This window comes from Anomaloglossus baeobatrachus, chromosome 3, assembly GCF_048569485.1.
Source record: "Anomaloglossus baeobatrachus isolate aAnoBae1 chromosome 3, aAnoBae1.hap1, whole genome shotgun sequence".
Taxonomy (NCBI): domain Eukaryota; kingdom Metazoa; phylum Chordata; class Amphibia; order Anura; family Aromobatidae; genus Anomaloglossus; species Anomaloglossus baeobatrachus.
The window spans coordinates 329,414,891-329,430,599 of NC_134355.1; the positions used below are offsets into that span (position 1 = coordinate 329,414,891).

The 15,709-nt window shown below is 43.0% G+C and overlaps 1 protein-coding gene across 1 annotated transcript in view; it reads right to left on the bottom strand.

The window, feature by feature from the left end:
• Positions 1-15,709, bottom strand: part of AFG1L (AFG1 like ATPase) — a 172,858-nt gene that overhangs the window by 58,667 nt on the left and 98,482 nt on the right. The window contains exon 7 of the mRNA XM_075340067.1: positions 2,650-2,708. Within this exon, the coding sequence (XP_075196182.1) occupies positions 2,650-2,708 (59 nt within the window). The remainder of the gene's footprint in view (positions 1-2,649; positions 2,709-15,709) is intronic.

The window sequence follows — 15,709 nt, forward strand, 5'->3', positions numbered from 1 at the left end:
CTGAAGAATAATAAAAAAGCACGGTGTGGATGTCACAAAATAGTCATTGCAGCTATAAATGAATTTATTTCTACAATGGGGTCATTTTGGGTGTTTTTCTGCCGTTCTGGCACCTTGAGGGCTCTGCATATGTCGACCACAAACCATTCTAGAAAAACAGCTGTAGGTTATACATGCACAGTACACCAACCACCAGAAGAATTACTTGAGGGGTCTTGTTTCTAAATTTGGGTAACTTGTGAGGGTTTCTGCTGTTTTGATATATCAGGGGCTCTTCAAATGCGGCATGGAGTTCACAATAGCGGACTATTCTTTCCAAGCCCAGTCATGTGTCAAATAGCAGATTTGACCACATATGCGGTATCATAGGGTTTGCAAAAATTGAAACAAAGCACGGGGGTTTGTTTTCTCCTATTATTCATTGTGAAAATTACAAATATCAGACTAAAGGGTACTTTACACACTGCGACATCGCTAGCGATCTCGTTAGCGATGTGAAATTCTACATCGCAAGTGCGATCTTTTGAGATCGCACATAGGTCATTTTACGCATGTGCGATCTCGAAAGATCGCACTTGCGATCTAGAATTTCACATTTCTAACGAGATCGCTAGCGATGTCGCAGCATGTAAAGTACCCTTTAAACAACATTTTCATGGGGAAAAAGCAGTATTCATTTTCACATCCACAGTTTAAAAAATTCCGTGAAGCACTCATGGGTTCAAAATGCTGAACACACTCCTAGATGAATTCCTTGATTGGTCTAGTTTCCAAAATGTAGTCACTTGTGGGGTTTTCTGCTGTTTTGGTACCTCATGGGCTCTGCAAATGAGATATAGTGTCTGCAATCTCTTGCAGCCAAATTTACACTGCAAATACAAATTTCACTTCTGAGCCCTGCTGTCTGTAACATCTGCTATTTCCTTTCTCAGAAAATGGAAAGTCTTCACTGAATTTAGATTTTACCTCAAAATTCAGAATTTTGAAAATGAATAAGTAGTTCTGGCAAAGAAAGAAACAAATTTCTCTAAAATATATTACAAAGTTGCTTATTTTAATATGTACTATAGTTTTATGAAATACAAAATTAAAACAATAGTTATGCTTTAATATCTTCACAACATATGACGTACCCCGTACATCATAATGGCTTCCAAGCTGTACATACGAGGGACGTCTTTTACATGTTTTTTTAGGTGCCCACAAAGGTGTAGTCAGCAACAGTTTTGTGCATCTTTGAAAAGACGGACACTGCTGAACAAAGGTCAAACGGAGTCCAGAGTAACTCTGCTGCCTCATTAGAGTGAATGGATCAATCGGGGGTTTCATCTTAATCACGTATTTCGGAGATGTTGATGGAAACCCTAATGCATAGAGCACAGGATAAATTTGAACTGATCCAAACTGTTCTGCACCCCAATAGCATTCAACTCAACCCACAAAAAACAAGTCCCCTCTTATGTCAGTCATCTGTTAACGGAAATATACTGTCTTTCCCCGAAAATAAGACCTCCTCCGAAAATAAGACCTAGCAGGAGTTTTCAGGGAGGCTTAAATATAAGACATCCTTTGAAAATTAGACCTAGCCGCAGTCAATAATGAAGTGTCATGCAGCGGTAAAAAAGTTAAAGGCACTGAAGGACAGTTTATTATAGACAGCGGACACCCCCCTAAAGAAAGAAGAAAGAAGAGAGAAGACTCCTCGATCATACTCACCAGACGCCGACCAGGAGCAGGTGAGAGCATCAAGGTCCTGCGGTGGAAGATATATATACACACACACACACACACACACACATATCAGATCACACACACTACAGATCGCATCCACACACTCACCACATCCAGCGATATCGCGATATTGCCTGGTCTGTAAGGTCATAAACAGGCTTGGGGTTGAAGGGGTTAAGGGCATGCTACCATATTGCTTATTAAAGCGCTTTAGTTTTTACCAAATATTTTTCTATGCCCTTTCCTTTATTTGAATAAAAAGTAACAAATAATTTTTTACTTTTAATTTGCTTTGCTGGAATCAAAAACCTTTTTTATCACTTTGAAAAAACATGTATATAAATAATTTTGGTATCGCTATAATAATACTGACCCGGTGAATCACAATTCAGAGTAATTATTAGCACAGATTGTTGGGCTTCTCGAGGTGAGACAATTTCTTTGAGACCAATGCTAACATTTCCACTGGAACAGGATTGCAAACCCAGAATAAAATCTGAATATGTAAAATGCAGATTTTGTCCACTAACTTTGCCATGCCAAGGGAGAAGTCTGCAATGACATCTAGGAAAAATCTACAGGAAAAATAGAACATGCTGCAGATTTTAACATTCAGAGCATGTCCTCAAATCTGGAATGTGATCTTTCTGCATGTGAGCGAGTCTGTGGAAAGACACTCACTTTCATTGAACTGTCTTTCTGCACATTTTCAATATAGAATCTAAATTTTTCAATATATGGACTTTATTTGATCAATGCCAGCTGGCTAAAAATATGGAAGAATTTCACCAAGATGGTGGTGTTCATGTAAAAATAGATGAGAAACCTGTAAAACTGCACATTTCTGCAATAAAACAATATTGGTGATTTAGTGGTTAAACATACAGGCGCAAAAACTGAGTATGTGGTTTGGCTTACCTTTAAAACAGCAATGAAGGGCACAAAGTTAACTCTCTGAAGTCCATTCTTATAAAGATCTGCAAAATACAAGTGTTATTAATATTAGATCAGTAAGAATACTACTTTAGCACTGATCTCCTCCCTCCCCTTAGACTCAGCATTGTCACATTATAATAATACATTGCAGGGCACCCAGGATGAAACAGCACATGCAGCATACAGAAAAACCCGACACAGATGACAGCAGACCAGGCACAAGCTGCAAAGATGTTATCTCCAGCACTGCTTGAGGTATGCGGAGAAAATCACTTTCAGCAGAAGACTTCATCCACTATAAGTTCATGCTCAAATCTTATAACTCTTTTCTCCACCTATCCAAACAAGTCTACTTTACCACCCTCATGACATCACTAACAATCCAAAATGACCATCCGATACCTTCCACGCTGTCCTAAGCCCTAAAGTACAGACCTTGGTTACCAAACTCAGTGTTGACAATCTGGTCACGAATTTCCTACAAAAAATCAACCACACTCATCTGGATATTTTTGCACAATTCCCTCAGAGCCTGGATCCCCTTCCCTCCAGTACCTCAAGCTCACTTTCCAACTTCGTGCCTGTCACAGAAGAAGTGACCAGACTCCTTGCTTCTTCTCGGTCTACAACCTGCACCAGTAACTCTATTCCCTCATATCTCCTCCAGTCTCCCAGCTGTCACTACCTACCTAACTAAAATGTTTAAACTCTCTCTTTCATCCAGTATCTTTCCCTCTTTAAACATGCCATCATAACCCTTTACTTAAAAATTCATACCTTGACCAGAAATGTGCTGTTAACGATAGACCTGTCTCTAATCTTACCATCATCTCCAATCTTCGGGAACGCTTGGTTCACTACTGTCTAATCCACCATCTCTCACATAACCCTTTACAATCTGATTTTCGCTATTTACACGCTAGTGAAACTGCTCTTACTAATGTCTTTTATGACCTATTAACATTAATATCAAAATCCAATGGTCACTACACCCTGCTGTTTCTTCTTTATCTCTCTACTGCATTTGACACTGAGGATCACCAGCTTCTCCTCACTATGTTCCACTCTATCAGCATCCGCCGCAAGGACCCTGGCTCTCTCCTGGTTCTTCTACTACTTATCTGACCGCTCCTTTACTGTATCTTTTGTCAGATCTTACAAATTTCCTTGTCCCCTTACTACTGGGGTTCCTCAGGGCTCAATCATAGGCTTCCTATACCGCTCCTATTGGACAAACCATCAGCAGATTTAGTTTCCAGTACTGTCTCTATTCGGATGACACCCAAATATACACTTCTTCTCCTGACATCACCTACACCTAAAGGCCCAGTCACACTAAACAACTTACCAGCGATCCCAACAACGATACAACCTGATAGGGATCACTGGTAAGTTGCTAGGAGGTCGCTGGTGAGATGTCACACTAAGCGACGCTCCAGCGATCCCACCAGCAACCTGACCTGGCAGGGATCGCTGGAGCGTCGCTACACGTGGAAGCATGCTGCGCTTGGAAACTAAGGTAAATATCGGGTAACCAACCCGATATTTACCTTGGTTACCAGCGCACACCGCTTAGCGCTGGCTCCGTGCACACCTAGCCACAGTACACATCGGGTTAATTACCCGATGTGTACTCTGCTACGTGTGCAGGCAGCAGGGAGCCGGCTTCTGTGGACGCTGGTAACCACAGTAAACATCGGGTAACCAAGAAGCCCTTCCTTTGGTTACCCGTTATTTACCTTCGTTACCAGCGTCCGCCGCTCTCACACTGCCAGTGCCGGCTCCCTGTTCCCTGCACTCCTAGCCACAGTACACATCGGGTTAATTACCCGATGTGTACTCCAGCTACGTGTGCAGGGATCAGGGAGCCGACACTGACAGCTGAGAGCGGCGGACGCTGGTAACGAAGGTAAATATCGGGTAACCAAGGGAAGGGCTTCTTGGTTACCCGATATTTACATTGGTTACCAGCGTCCGCAGAAGCCGGCTCCCTGCCACTGCACATTCAGTTGTTGCTCTCTCGCTGTCACGCACAGCGATGTGTGCTTCACAGCGGGAGAGCAACAACTAAAAAATGGTCCAGGACATTCAGCAACAACCAACGACTTCACAGCAGGGGCAAGGTTGTTGCTGGATGTCACACACAGCAACATCGCTAGCAAGTTGTGCCTCAGCAGCGATGTTGTTAGCGATGTTGCTTAGTGTGACGGTACCTTTAATCCAACATACCAGGGATTATCTGTTCGCTATCTCTATCACCATGTCCTCCCTCATTAGGTAATCGGCAGCATGTTTACACTCCAAGATTATCATGAAGTAGTATTCCTAGGATCTTTCAAATGCACATGTTTGAGGCACCACTATGGCATGTATTTTTTAATGCAGACTAATATATAGAAATGTATATTGTAAGAGCAGTAGGATAACAGAATGTGGGGCATCTAATTGGTTTAGAGTACATCGCATGGAGTGAAGAGCTATGCTAGTGATACTGCTTACAGTCACCAGGGGGAGCCAACCGCTGTAGAATGCAAGGGGACCTGACAGCAACACAGATTTGTATGTGAGAGCCTATTCACTTGCCGACTAACTGTTTAGGGCAGGGGTCTCAAACTCGGCTGGATGTATGGGCCACACAGAGAAAAAAAATTATTTGGGGGGCCGCATTCTTTGCAGGGCGAAGTGACATTTTAGTGATTCAATGTATTTTCTTCTATACACCTTTGGATCACTTTTTGTGAACTTTTTTTTTGCTTGTTTATTAAAAAAAATCTGCAATTTATTGTTACGTTTATATGTAAAACAGCATTTTTAATGGTAAAAACTTTTTTTATCTCTTTCTTTTGCCCAGTAGTAATGTACCCATCCTTGTGCCCAATAGTAATGTACCCATCCTTGTCCCCAGTAATAATGTGCCCATCCTTGTGCCCAGTAGCATTGTGCCCATCCTTGTAGTATTGTGCCCATCCTTGTCGTATTGTGTCCATCCTGGTAGCATTGTTCCCATTTTTGTTGCCTGTAGTAATGTCCACCATCCTTGTGCCCAGTAGCATTGTGCCCATCCTTGTAGCATTGTGCCCATCCTTGTAGCATTGTGCCCATCCTTGTAGCATTGTGCCCATCCTTGTAGCATTGTGCCCATCCTTGTAGCATTGTGCTCACCCCTGTAGCATTGTGCCTATCCTTGTAGCATTGTACTTATCCTGGTAGCATTGTGCCCATCCTTGTAGCATTGTGCCCATCCTTGTAGCATTGTGCCCATCCTTGTAGCATTGTGCCCATCCTTGTAGCATTGTGCCCATCCTTGTAGCATTGTGCCTATCCTTGTAGCATTGTGCCCGAGTAGTAATGTCTCCAGTCCTCATCCTAGTTCCCTATTATGCCGTTCTTGACATACAGAAAAAGAAAAAAAAAAAAAAGGATTCTTCTCACCTTTCCTCCATTCCCTCTGTTTTCTTTTAACTACTTGTTGTGGCCTGCAGACCGATAGACCCTGTGACAATTGCGTTACTATGCAGGGGACGGCGCCAGCAGGGCTTTACTACATTTGATTCATTTGTGGCGCAGCACGCACTTAGGAGCTTTCTGCTCTCTACCATTCACAGGCAAGCAGGTGACTTCATACAGCGATGTTACCTGCTTGACACTGGTATAGTGCAGAGCAGTGGCGTAACTAGAGTTTGATGGGCCCCGGCGCAAAATTAGGACCGGGGTCCCCCTCGGGGTACAGGATGATTACACTGATACTTGTCTCTTTCCCTCAGCACCCAGCTTTCCCATGCTACGATATCCGTTTTTCCCCCCAGTACCCAGCTTTCCATGTTCTGATATCCATCCTGTCCTCAGCACCCAGGTTTCCAATGCTCTGCTATACAACTTTCCCTCAGCACAATCTTGCCCTTGATATCAGAGTGTGTGAAAGCTGGGCGGTGAGGTAAAGATGTATAGGAAAACATAGGAAAGTTAAGTGCTAACAGAGAGATGTATAGCCAAGCATGGGTGGGTGACCGAGCACTCCGCATCAGCTGTGCGCTGAGGACAAGATAGATATCAGAATATATGAAATCTGAGTTCTGAGGGATATCAGAGCATGGGAAAGCTGGGTGCTGAGGAAAAAATGTATAGCAGAGCATGAGAAATCTGGGTACTGAGGGAAAGAGCCTCTTTCCCTCAGCACCCAGCTTTCCCATCACATGCTTGTATGTTTGTCCCCCATCCTGGTATATAGCCCTATCTAAATGGTATTTTTTTTTATGGTACATGAGTTTTGGTATTTTTAAGAGGGGTTTTTGGCCCTTTTAGTATTAATTCTACTTTTTTAGTATCTGAATTTTAAAAATGCCACATGTACACATTCACACAAATACAGACATATACACTAGATTTCTCCTTATATACTGTATATGTGAGCATTTTGTACACACTGTATATACAAAGAAATAAGAAAGTTGGATGTCTGACAGCAAACCATGAAGATGAGGAAACTCTGCTACCATCACAGGACAGCAGTGAGGCATATCAGTTATATGGCAGTGGTGGAGGGGGGCAGGACAGTGCATCTGTGAGAGGCAATCAGGAGGATAGAAGATGGGAGCGGTGGAGGGGGGCAGGAGAGTGCAGCTGTGGGGGAGGGGGACAGGAGAGTGCAGCTATGAGAGGCAATAGGAGGATAGAAAAGGGGAGTGGGGGAGGGCGGCAGGAGACTGCAGCTGTAGGAGAGGGGGGCAGGATAGTGTAGCTGTGGGGAAGAGGGCAGGAGAGTGCAGCTGTGGTAGAGTGGGACAGGAGACTGCAGCTGTGGGGGAGGGGGGCAGGAGAATGCAGCTGTGGGGGATGGGGCATGAGAGTGTAGCTGTGGGGAGGGGGTCAGGAGAGTGCAGCTGTGGGGGAGTGGGGCAGGAGAGTGCAGAGTGGGGGAGGGGGGCAGGAAAGTTCAGCGGTGGGGAAAGGGGGCAGGATAGTGCAGCTGTGGGGGAAGGGGGGCAGGATAGTGCAGCTGTTGGGGAAGGGGGGCAGGATAGTGCAGCTGTGAGAGGCAAATAGGAGGATAGAAGAGGGCTGTGGGGCTAGAGTCATCATTCAGGGAGCTCCAGTACTCACTTCAGGTCGCATTGTGTTCCTCTGGAGCCTCCTGCTACTGCTGACTACAGAGCATTGGCTGCGCATGAGAGAGGGATACAAACTCCTCAGAAGTCTCTCATATTTCTGCAGCACACCCTGCACAGGCCTGAGACTCCACAGCAGCTCCGTGCAGGTGGTCGGGGCTTACTCCCAGTAGGTGGGGCTTACTCCTGTGAGGCTCCGGAGCAGTGAATGCGGGGATGGCTGTGCTCAGCATTTCTCCCCTCTTCTGATGGATGGAACATGCAGCATATGTGCTATATGCTGGAGGAGAGTGTCAGGGGCCCAGTGGGGATCCATCACCAAGCAGATACTCAAAGCCTGCGGGTGATCACTGTGCTGCTATTACTGCTCTCCACGCCCATAATCCCGCCCACTTCTCAGCACCTTCAGTGGAAAGAGGTGGGTGGGATTATGGGCGGGGAGAGCAGGGAATAAGCAATTGCTTAAGTAGCCGGGACATGTGTTACCTCCACAGCTGGCTGCTACCTTCTGTGATGCCGCAATTTGCAGCACAGGGACTAGACTGTCAGTGCTGCAATATATCTCAGCTGGATCTGCGCACTTCGGTGCACATTATGCTGAGACAAGTGCTGACTTTCTCGCTCTGTGCTGCAAGTGTATCAACTGTAGTAAAGCAGCGCCGGCCCCCTGCATAGTAACGAGATTATGACGGGGTCTGTGGACACTCGGGCCACAACAAGCAGCCTCAGGGGTCGCATGCGGCCGATGGACCACGCGTTTGAGACCTTTGGTTTAGGGTCTGGTAAGTTTGATTCTTTTAGGGGATGCCTGCTTTTTTGGGGGGGTATACTTAGCAGCACATAGATAGAAAATAAGCCCTAGCTAGAGTTGAGCGTATAGTGAAAAATCTGGGTCCTGCGGCTACCCGGCGGGTTGAGGAAGAAGTCTGGCTACGATCCGGAGTTCGGCCCCATATATGTCAATGGGGAGGAGAGAGAGAGCGTGAGAGAGAGATAGAGAGAGAGAGAAAAAAAAAACTCCCAAAAAACGGATCCGGATCGTGCACCCGGAATCCCGCGTCCGGGTCGGACTCGGATCGGGTGCTCAAACCGTGCGGATCCGGATTTTGCCGATCCGGATCCACTCAACACTAGCCCTAGCGCATCTTTCAGAGCAAAAAACACGGGGGAAACACGGTATCTATAATGAAAAATCACTGCCTAATGGATAAAACCATCATACAAACGACCTCAATAAATTACTGAAGCCCAGTAAGGTGTTCACCTCTGTGAGAAAAAAAATAAGCAGTGTCTACCAAGCTACCTTCCTAGTCTTTGAAGAAAATGTGAACATAGTCTTACACACAACATTTCTATCTCCATTACATCTACAATATATACGAAGCGTTCACTAAAGTTGTATGCTTTAAATGTGCTGTCAGGAACAAAGTCTCTCCAATTCACGAAAGTAATTTTGGTGTATTTTTTAATGTATAGGTACACCCTAACTTTCTTTGTATACACAGACATTGGTTCCAATGAAACAAAATCCAAAATAACTAGTAAAAAATATAGCGAACATAATATATTCAGTATTTCAGTACAAGACCACAGTTGCTCTATGACACTTAAGAAAGAAGACTGTATTGATTAATCTTAAGAGGAGATTTTTTTTTTACTATCATTTAAATATGAGGCTAATTAGAAAGGTAATGAAGTACACCATTCTGCTCCAATCTTCAACTATCAAGAATATCTGCAAGGCTTATAAAGCTATTATTTCAACTGGAAGAATATAAAAGAGGAATAAAATGTAAAACGTGTACTGTTTTCATACAGCACCTATGCAAATCCTATTGTTTAATGAACACTATGAAAGAGTAGGGTTCACTTTGTAACTTGCTATATTTTAAGAATGTTTTCTAAACTATGGTAGCCAAATACTGTCACAGGAGACTGAGTGTTTATATCTTCGAACATTAGTATCATCACTAAGAAGAAAGAAACTTAAAACTGTGCTTTGAAGAGTACAAGTTTAAAGCACCACTCCATCTTTTTTTGTGTCTCAAGGCTGGAGTGGTGCGCTTAACCTAAGGTCCCTGCCCTATGTAATATACTCACCCTCAGGCATCTTTTACCAATGCCGCGCTGGTCCCATGGCACCATCTTGAGACTGCAACTTCTGACTGGCCGGATGTCAGTACTTATATTAGAAGCTCTCATTGCAACTGTATGAGAGCCAGAACAGGGCTCTCACAGACTTACATTGAAGAATGACAACTGTTGCGCTCCATGAAACACTGGAATGATCTGGCAGGCCACAAACTGCCAGACTGGCGCAGATAGAAGATGAAGATGGCGGCAGAAAAGTATATGAGTAGGGTCAGGCTACTTAGATTTATAGTATCACTCCAGTGGTAAAGTATTAAAAAAAAAACGCTGGAGCAGTGCTTTAACCCCTTCACGACCTCTGACTTATATTTACGTCATATGTCGTGATATGATCAGACATTATTTGCCTCTAACAGTTAACCAGCTAAATCCTGCTGTCAATCTCTAACAGCGGAATTTAACACATGCAGGAAGCGAGGTGTGTCATACCTCACTCCCATCGGCGCTCCTGTGACGTGATCGATAGGCGCTAACAGGTTATTAAGACAGCCAGGGAACAGCTGATGACTCCTGTGTCTGTCATGACGATCTTCCTGTGAACGTTGCCTGTGAGCCAGCCTTCATAGGAGATTGTTATTTCTGCTATACAGAGTACTGCTGATTTACTGCTTGATACAGCACAAGCAATCGGAGGATCACAGCTTCAAATCCCATGAGGGGACTAGTAAATACCATAAAAATTTAAGCAAAACATTTAAAAGATGGGGAGGACCCCCCCACAAAAGCTCAAACCATCTCCCTTTTGCCCCATTAAAAATAAAACAAATATAAAACCCAAAAGATATTTAGAATCGCTGAGTTCAGAAATGTCCAAACTATCAAAATATAAATTAAAATAATCCGATCATTAAACAGCGTGACAAAATAAAAAAAAAAACAACCACAAAATAAAATGCCAGAATTACGGGTTTTTAGCAGCCGAAACACTGTAATAAAATACAATAAGAGGCGACCAAAACATCGTATCAACCTCAAAAATGGTATCCGTAAAAAATGTCAGCTTAGGGCGCAAAAATCAACCCATCATTTAGCTCATGATCCCCAAAAAAAAATGTTACGGTTCTCAGAAAATGGCGGCAAAAGAAATTTTTTTGGGGGACAAATATTTGAATTTCTTTTCACCACTTAAATGAAAAGAAAAGTATACCTGTTTGGTATCTACATACTCGTACCGACCTGGAGAATCATACTATTATCATATAGTGAACATGGTATATAAAAAACACAAAAAACAATTGTGAAATTGCACTTTTTTTGCAGCTTCACTGCAATTTGTATTTTGTCCTATTTTCCAGAACACTATATGGTAATTTTAAAAGTTTCATTCAAAAGTTCAACCAGTCTTCCAAAAAACAAGCCCTCATACGGCTATATTGAGAAAAAAAAAAGTTATGGCTCTTAGAAGAGGAGGAAGAAACAAAAACTGAAAATGGCAAGGTCACGCAGGGGTTTAGGAAAATGATTTACCAAGTACAACATAGGAAATGTAGCTTTTTTTTCATATACACAAATCTGCTCATACTTTGACAATATCTCCAAGACTAGTAATGGGCGAACCCCCCGATGTTCGGGATCGAGAGACTCGCTCGAGCTTTTTGTAAAGTTCGAGTTCGGGGCCGGAGATAACGCAAACTTGCGTCCGAACCCCGGGCTTGGACTTTACAGTTATGGGATGGGGTGTGGGGGGGGGCTGTAAAATAAAGAATATAGTTAATAATAAACATTATCATACTTAGCAGTTTCGCGACGCGTCCTGTAAATCCACTATCTCACGGCCGATTCTGCTTCCGGGTCCGATCATTAACTTTCAGGGGTATTCACTGCACTGCTCATCACTCGGCAGTCTTTGGCTTTTTCGACCGTGTTTGCGGTGACGTCAGGGTTCACCTGAGTCCATGGCTTAGCCATGGACTCGATTGAACTTTAACTGTCACTGTCAGTGTCAGCCTGCTTCTTGCTCTGTAGAGACATTTGTCTGTACAGAGTGGTGAATTAGAGCTGACATTGCTCTCCCTCTGGACTACGTCACACTAAGGATTTTTTTTCTAATAAAGATGAAGTCTCGAAATGTTTTTTTTTGTTTTACTTCGAATAAAAAAAAAATTCTATCTGTTGTGGTTTTTTACTGTTTACTATAAATTCATGGTGGCCATGTCGAATTTGGTGTGACACCATGAATTTTGGGCTTAGTACCAGCTGAGAATACAAAGCTGGTATAAACCCCTTTATCACCCAGCGTGCCACCGAGTAAAGCGCCTGGAAATGGCACTAAGAAAGAATCCAGGGGAGGCTGCAAGCTGCGTTTTTTAGCGTGGGGGACCCAGAACGCTTGGGACTTACCACGCTGAGAATCCCAGCCCCTAGCTTCCTGGTTTTACCTGATTAGCGATCAAAATACGGCGGGAGCCCACACATTTTTTTTTTATTATTTTTAAAATAATTAAAAAAAAAAATTAATGTGCTTCTCTGTAATTTGATTGCTAGCCAAGGTAAAACCAGGCAGATGGTTGTGGAAGACCGTAGCCGTCCGCTTTATCTGCGCTGAGAATCAAAAATACCGCAGAGGGCTACGTAATTTTTTAAAATTATTTATATTTACACTACTATATGTGTGATTGCCCGACAGCCAATCACACACGCTGTCACGTAGAATGGGCGTCTGTGATTGGCTGTTAGAGTAAGCTGGAATCTGCCCATACATTCTAGATGCTAGAATATATGGGTTGGTTTCAGGTTACTCCAGGATCTGAAAAAAGAATTGTTGCTCTGCATAAACATGTCCGAGGCTACAAGAAGATTGCCAACACCCTGAAACTGAGCTACAGCACGGTGGCCAGGACTATACAGCGGTTTAGCAATACCGGTTCCTCTAAGAGCAGGTTGACAAAAAAAAAGTTGAGTGCACATGATCAGCGTCATATCCAGAGGTTGTCTTTTCAAAATAGACATATGAGTGCTGATAGCATTTCTGCGGAGCTTAAAGTGGTGAGGGGGTCAGCCTCCCAGTGTGCAGTTTATATGCTGTACACTGCATCATATTGGCTTGCATGGCTGTTGTTCCAGATGAAAGCCTCATCTAAAGTTGATGTACAAAAAAGCCGACAAACAGTTTGCTAAACACAAGCAGACTAAGAACACTGATTATTGGAACTATTTCCTGTGGTCTGCTGGGATGTAGAAAAACTTATTTGGTTGAGATGGTGTCAAGCGTGTGAGGGGGCAACCAGGTGAGGAGTACAAAGACAAGTGTATCTTGCCTATAGTCAAGCATGGTGGTGGGAGTGTCACGGTTTGAGGCTGTATGAATGCTATGGGAGCTACAGTTCATTGACAGAACTATGAATGCCAGTACGTCATATGTACTGTAACATACTGAAGCAAAGCATGATCCTCATCATTTTGGAAACTGGGTCCTAGTGCAGTATTCCAACTGAATAAGCCCCCCAAAACACACCTCCAAGACCACCACAGCCTTGTTAAAGGGTGTAAAGGTGTTAGGCTGGCCAAGCATGTTTCCAGACCTAAACCCTATTGAGCATCTGTGGGGCATCCTCAAATAGAAGGTGAAGTGCAAGGTCTCTAACATCCATCAGTTCCGTAATGTCATCATGGCCTAGTGGAAGAGGATTACAGTGGCTCCTGGGAAGCTCTAGTGAACTCCATGCCCTAGAGAGCTAAGGCAGTGCTTGAAATTAATCATGGCCTCACAAAATATTGACACTTAAGGCACAATTGTCCATTTCCACTAAGAGGTGTAATCACTTTTGTTCCCAACGGTACAGACATTAATGGCTGTATGTTAAGTTATTCAGTGGGCACACCATATTTACACTATTATACCAGCTACTTTACATTGTATCCAAGTGTCAGATCTTCATTGTTGTTCCATAAAAAGATCTAATAAAATATTTACAAAGTGTGAGGGGTGTACGCACTTTTGTGATGTGCTGTATAATGTACACCATGTTCCAAATTATTATGCAAATTATATTTTTCTCTGATTATCCTAAATGGTTGGTGCAAATGACAGTCAGTCTAATAAAAGTCATCACCCGTTAGAGTATACATCAAATATCATTGGGAAGTTTCTTCAATAAAAACAGTATAATCTTCAAAATTTAAAAAATCTCAAAATGCAGTGTTCCAAATTATTAGGCACAGTAGAGTTTCTGCTTTTTGTACCATGGAAGAAAGTGGTCAGTCAGAAACTCTATATACTTTGCAGAGGTCATTTTAACACCTTCAGGAACCCTAAAGAGGCCTACCAGATGTCTCCCCATGATTCCGGCCCAAAACATGACTCCTCCACCATCTTGCTTACGTCGCAGCCTTGTTGGGATATTGTGGCCATACACCAACCATCCACTACTCCATCCATCTGGACCATCCAGGGTTGCTCAACACTCATCAGTAAACAAGACTATTTGAAAATTAGTCTTCATGTATGTCTGGGCCTACTGCAACTGTTTCTACTTGTGAGGACTGGTTAGGGTTAGCCGAATAGTACGTTTAGGCTATGTGCACACACTGCGTTTTTTTTACGCTGCGTTTTTGGCCTCTAAAAACGCACAAAAAGCATAAAAACGCACCCGCGACAAAAACGCGCCAAAAAACGCACTGCGTTTGCACAAAAAAACCTGCATTTTGGTGCGTTTTTGGCTGCGTTTTTTATCTTTGCATTTTTCTGCATTTTTCCAATGCATTGCATGGGGGAAAAACGCAGGAAAGAATGGACATGTCCATTTTTTTTTAAAGTTCAAAAACGCAGCTTAAAAAAGTTGTGTGCGGACAGCAAAAATGAAAAGTCATAGACTTTGCTGGGGAAGCAAAGTCATGCAGTTTTGAGCACAAAAACGCACCCGAAAAACGCACTGTGCGCACATAGCCATATGCACCACAACAGACCTTTGAAGGATCCTACACCTTGAGGTTTGAGGGACTCCAGAGGCACCAGTAGCTTCAAATATCTGTTTGCTGGTTTATAATGGCTTCTTAGCAGCTGCTCTCTTAATCCGATGGACTTGCCTGGCAGAAACCTTCCTCATTCTGCCTTTATCAGCACAAACACCTATGTGCTCAGAATCAGCCACAAATCTCTTCACAGTACGATGATCACGCTTAAGTTTTCGTGAAATATCTAATGTTTTCATCCCTTGTCCAAAGCATTACACTATTTGATGCTTTTCGGCAGCAGAGAGATCCTTTTTCTTCCCCACGTTACTTGAAAACTTTGGCCTGCTTAATATTGTGGAACATCCAGTTTTCCTTTTATTGGGCTCACCTGGCAAACTAATTATCACAGGTATCTGAGATTGATTTCAGTGATCCAAAGAACCCGAGACACAATACCATCAAGGAGTTTCATTGGAAAAAAAAAAATTAATCACAATGACACTAAAATCCAACGTGGATAATAATTTTGAACATGGTGTATAAATATATATACAGTGGAACCTTGGATTAAGAGTAACTTGATTTAAGAGCGTTTTGCAAGACCAGCAAAGCTTTTTACAAATTTGTAACTTGGTTTAAGAGCAATGCTTTGCAATAAGAGCAAATTCCCACCGTGCACGCTTCCGGTTCTGTCCTTTCACCGCATTCTGACCCGCTCTGGAGGTAACTTTCTGTACATATGTACTGTAACTATATACAGTATACCATTGCACAGTACAGTATATACTATATAGCATGTTAATCAATTTGCAGTATTATATAGTATATAGTATTGTACTTTCTTGCAGCTAACCAGTGCAGCACATTACTTATACTGTACCTCTCGCACACCA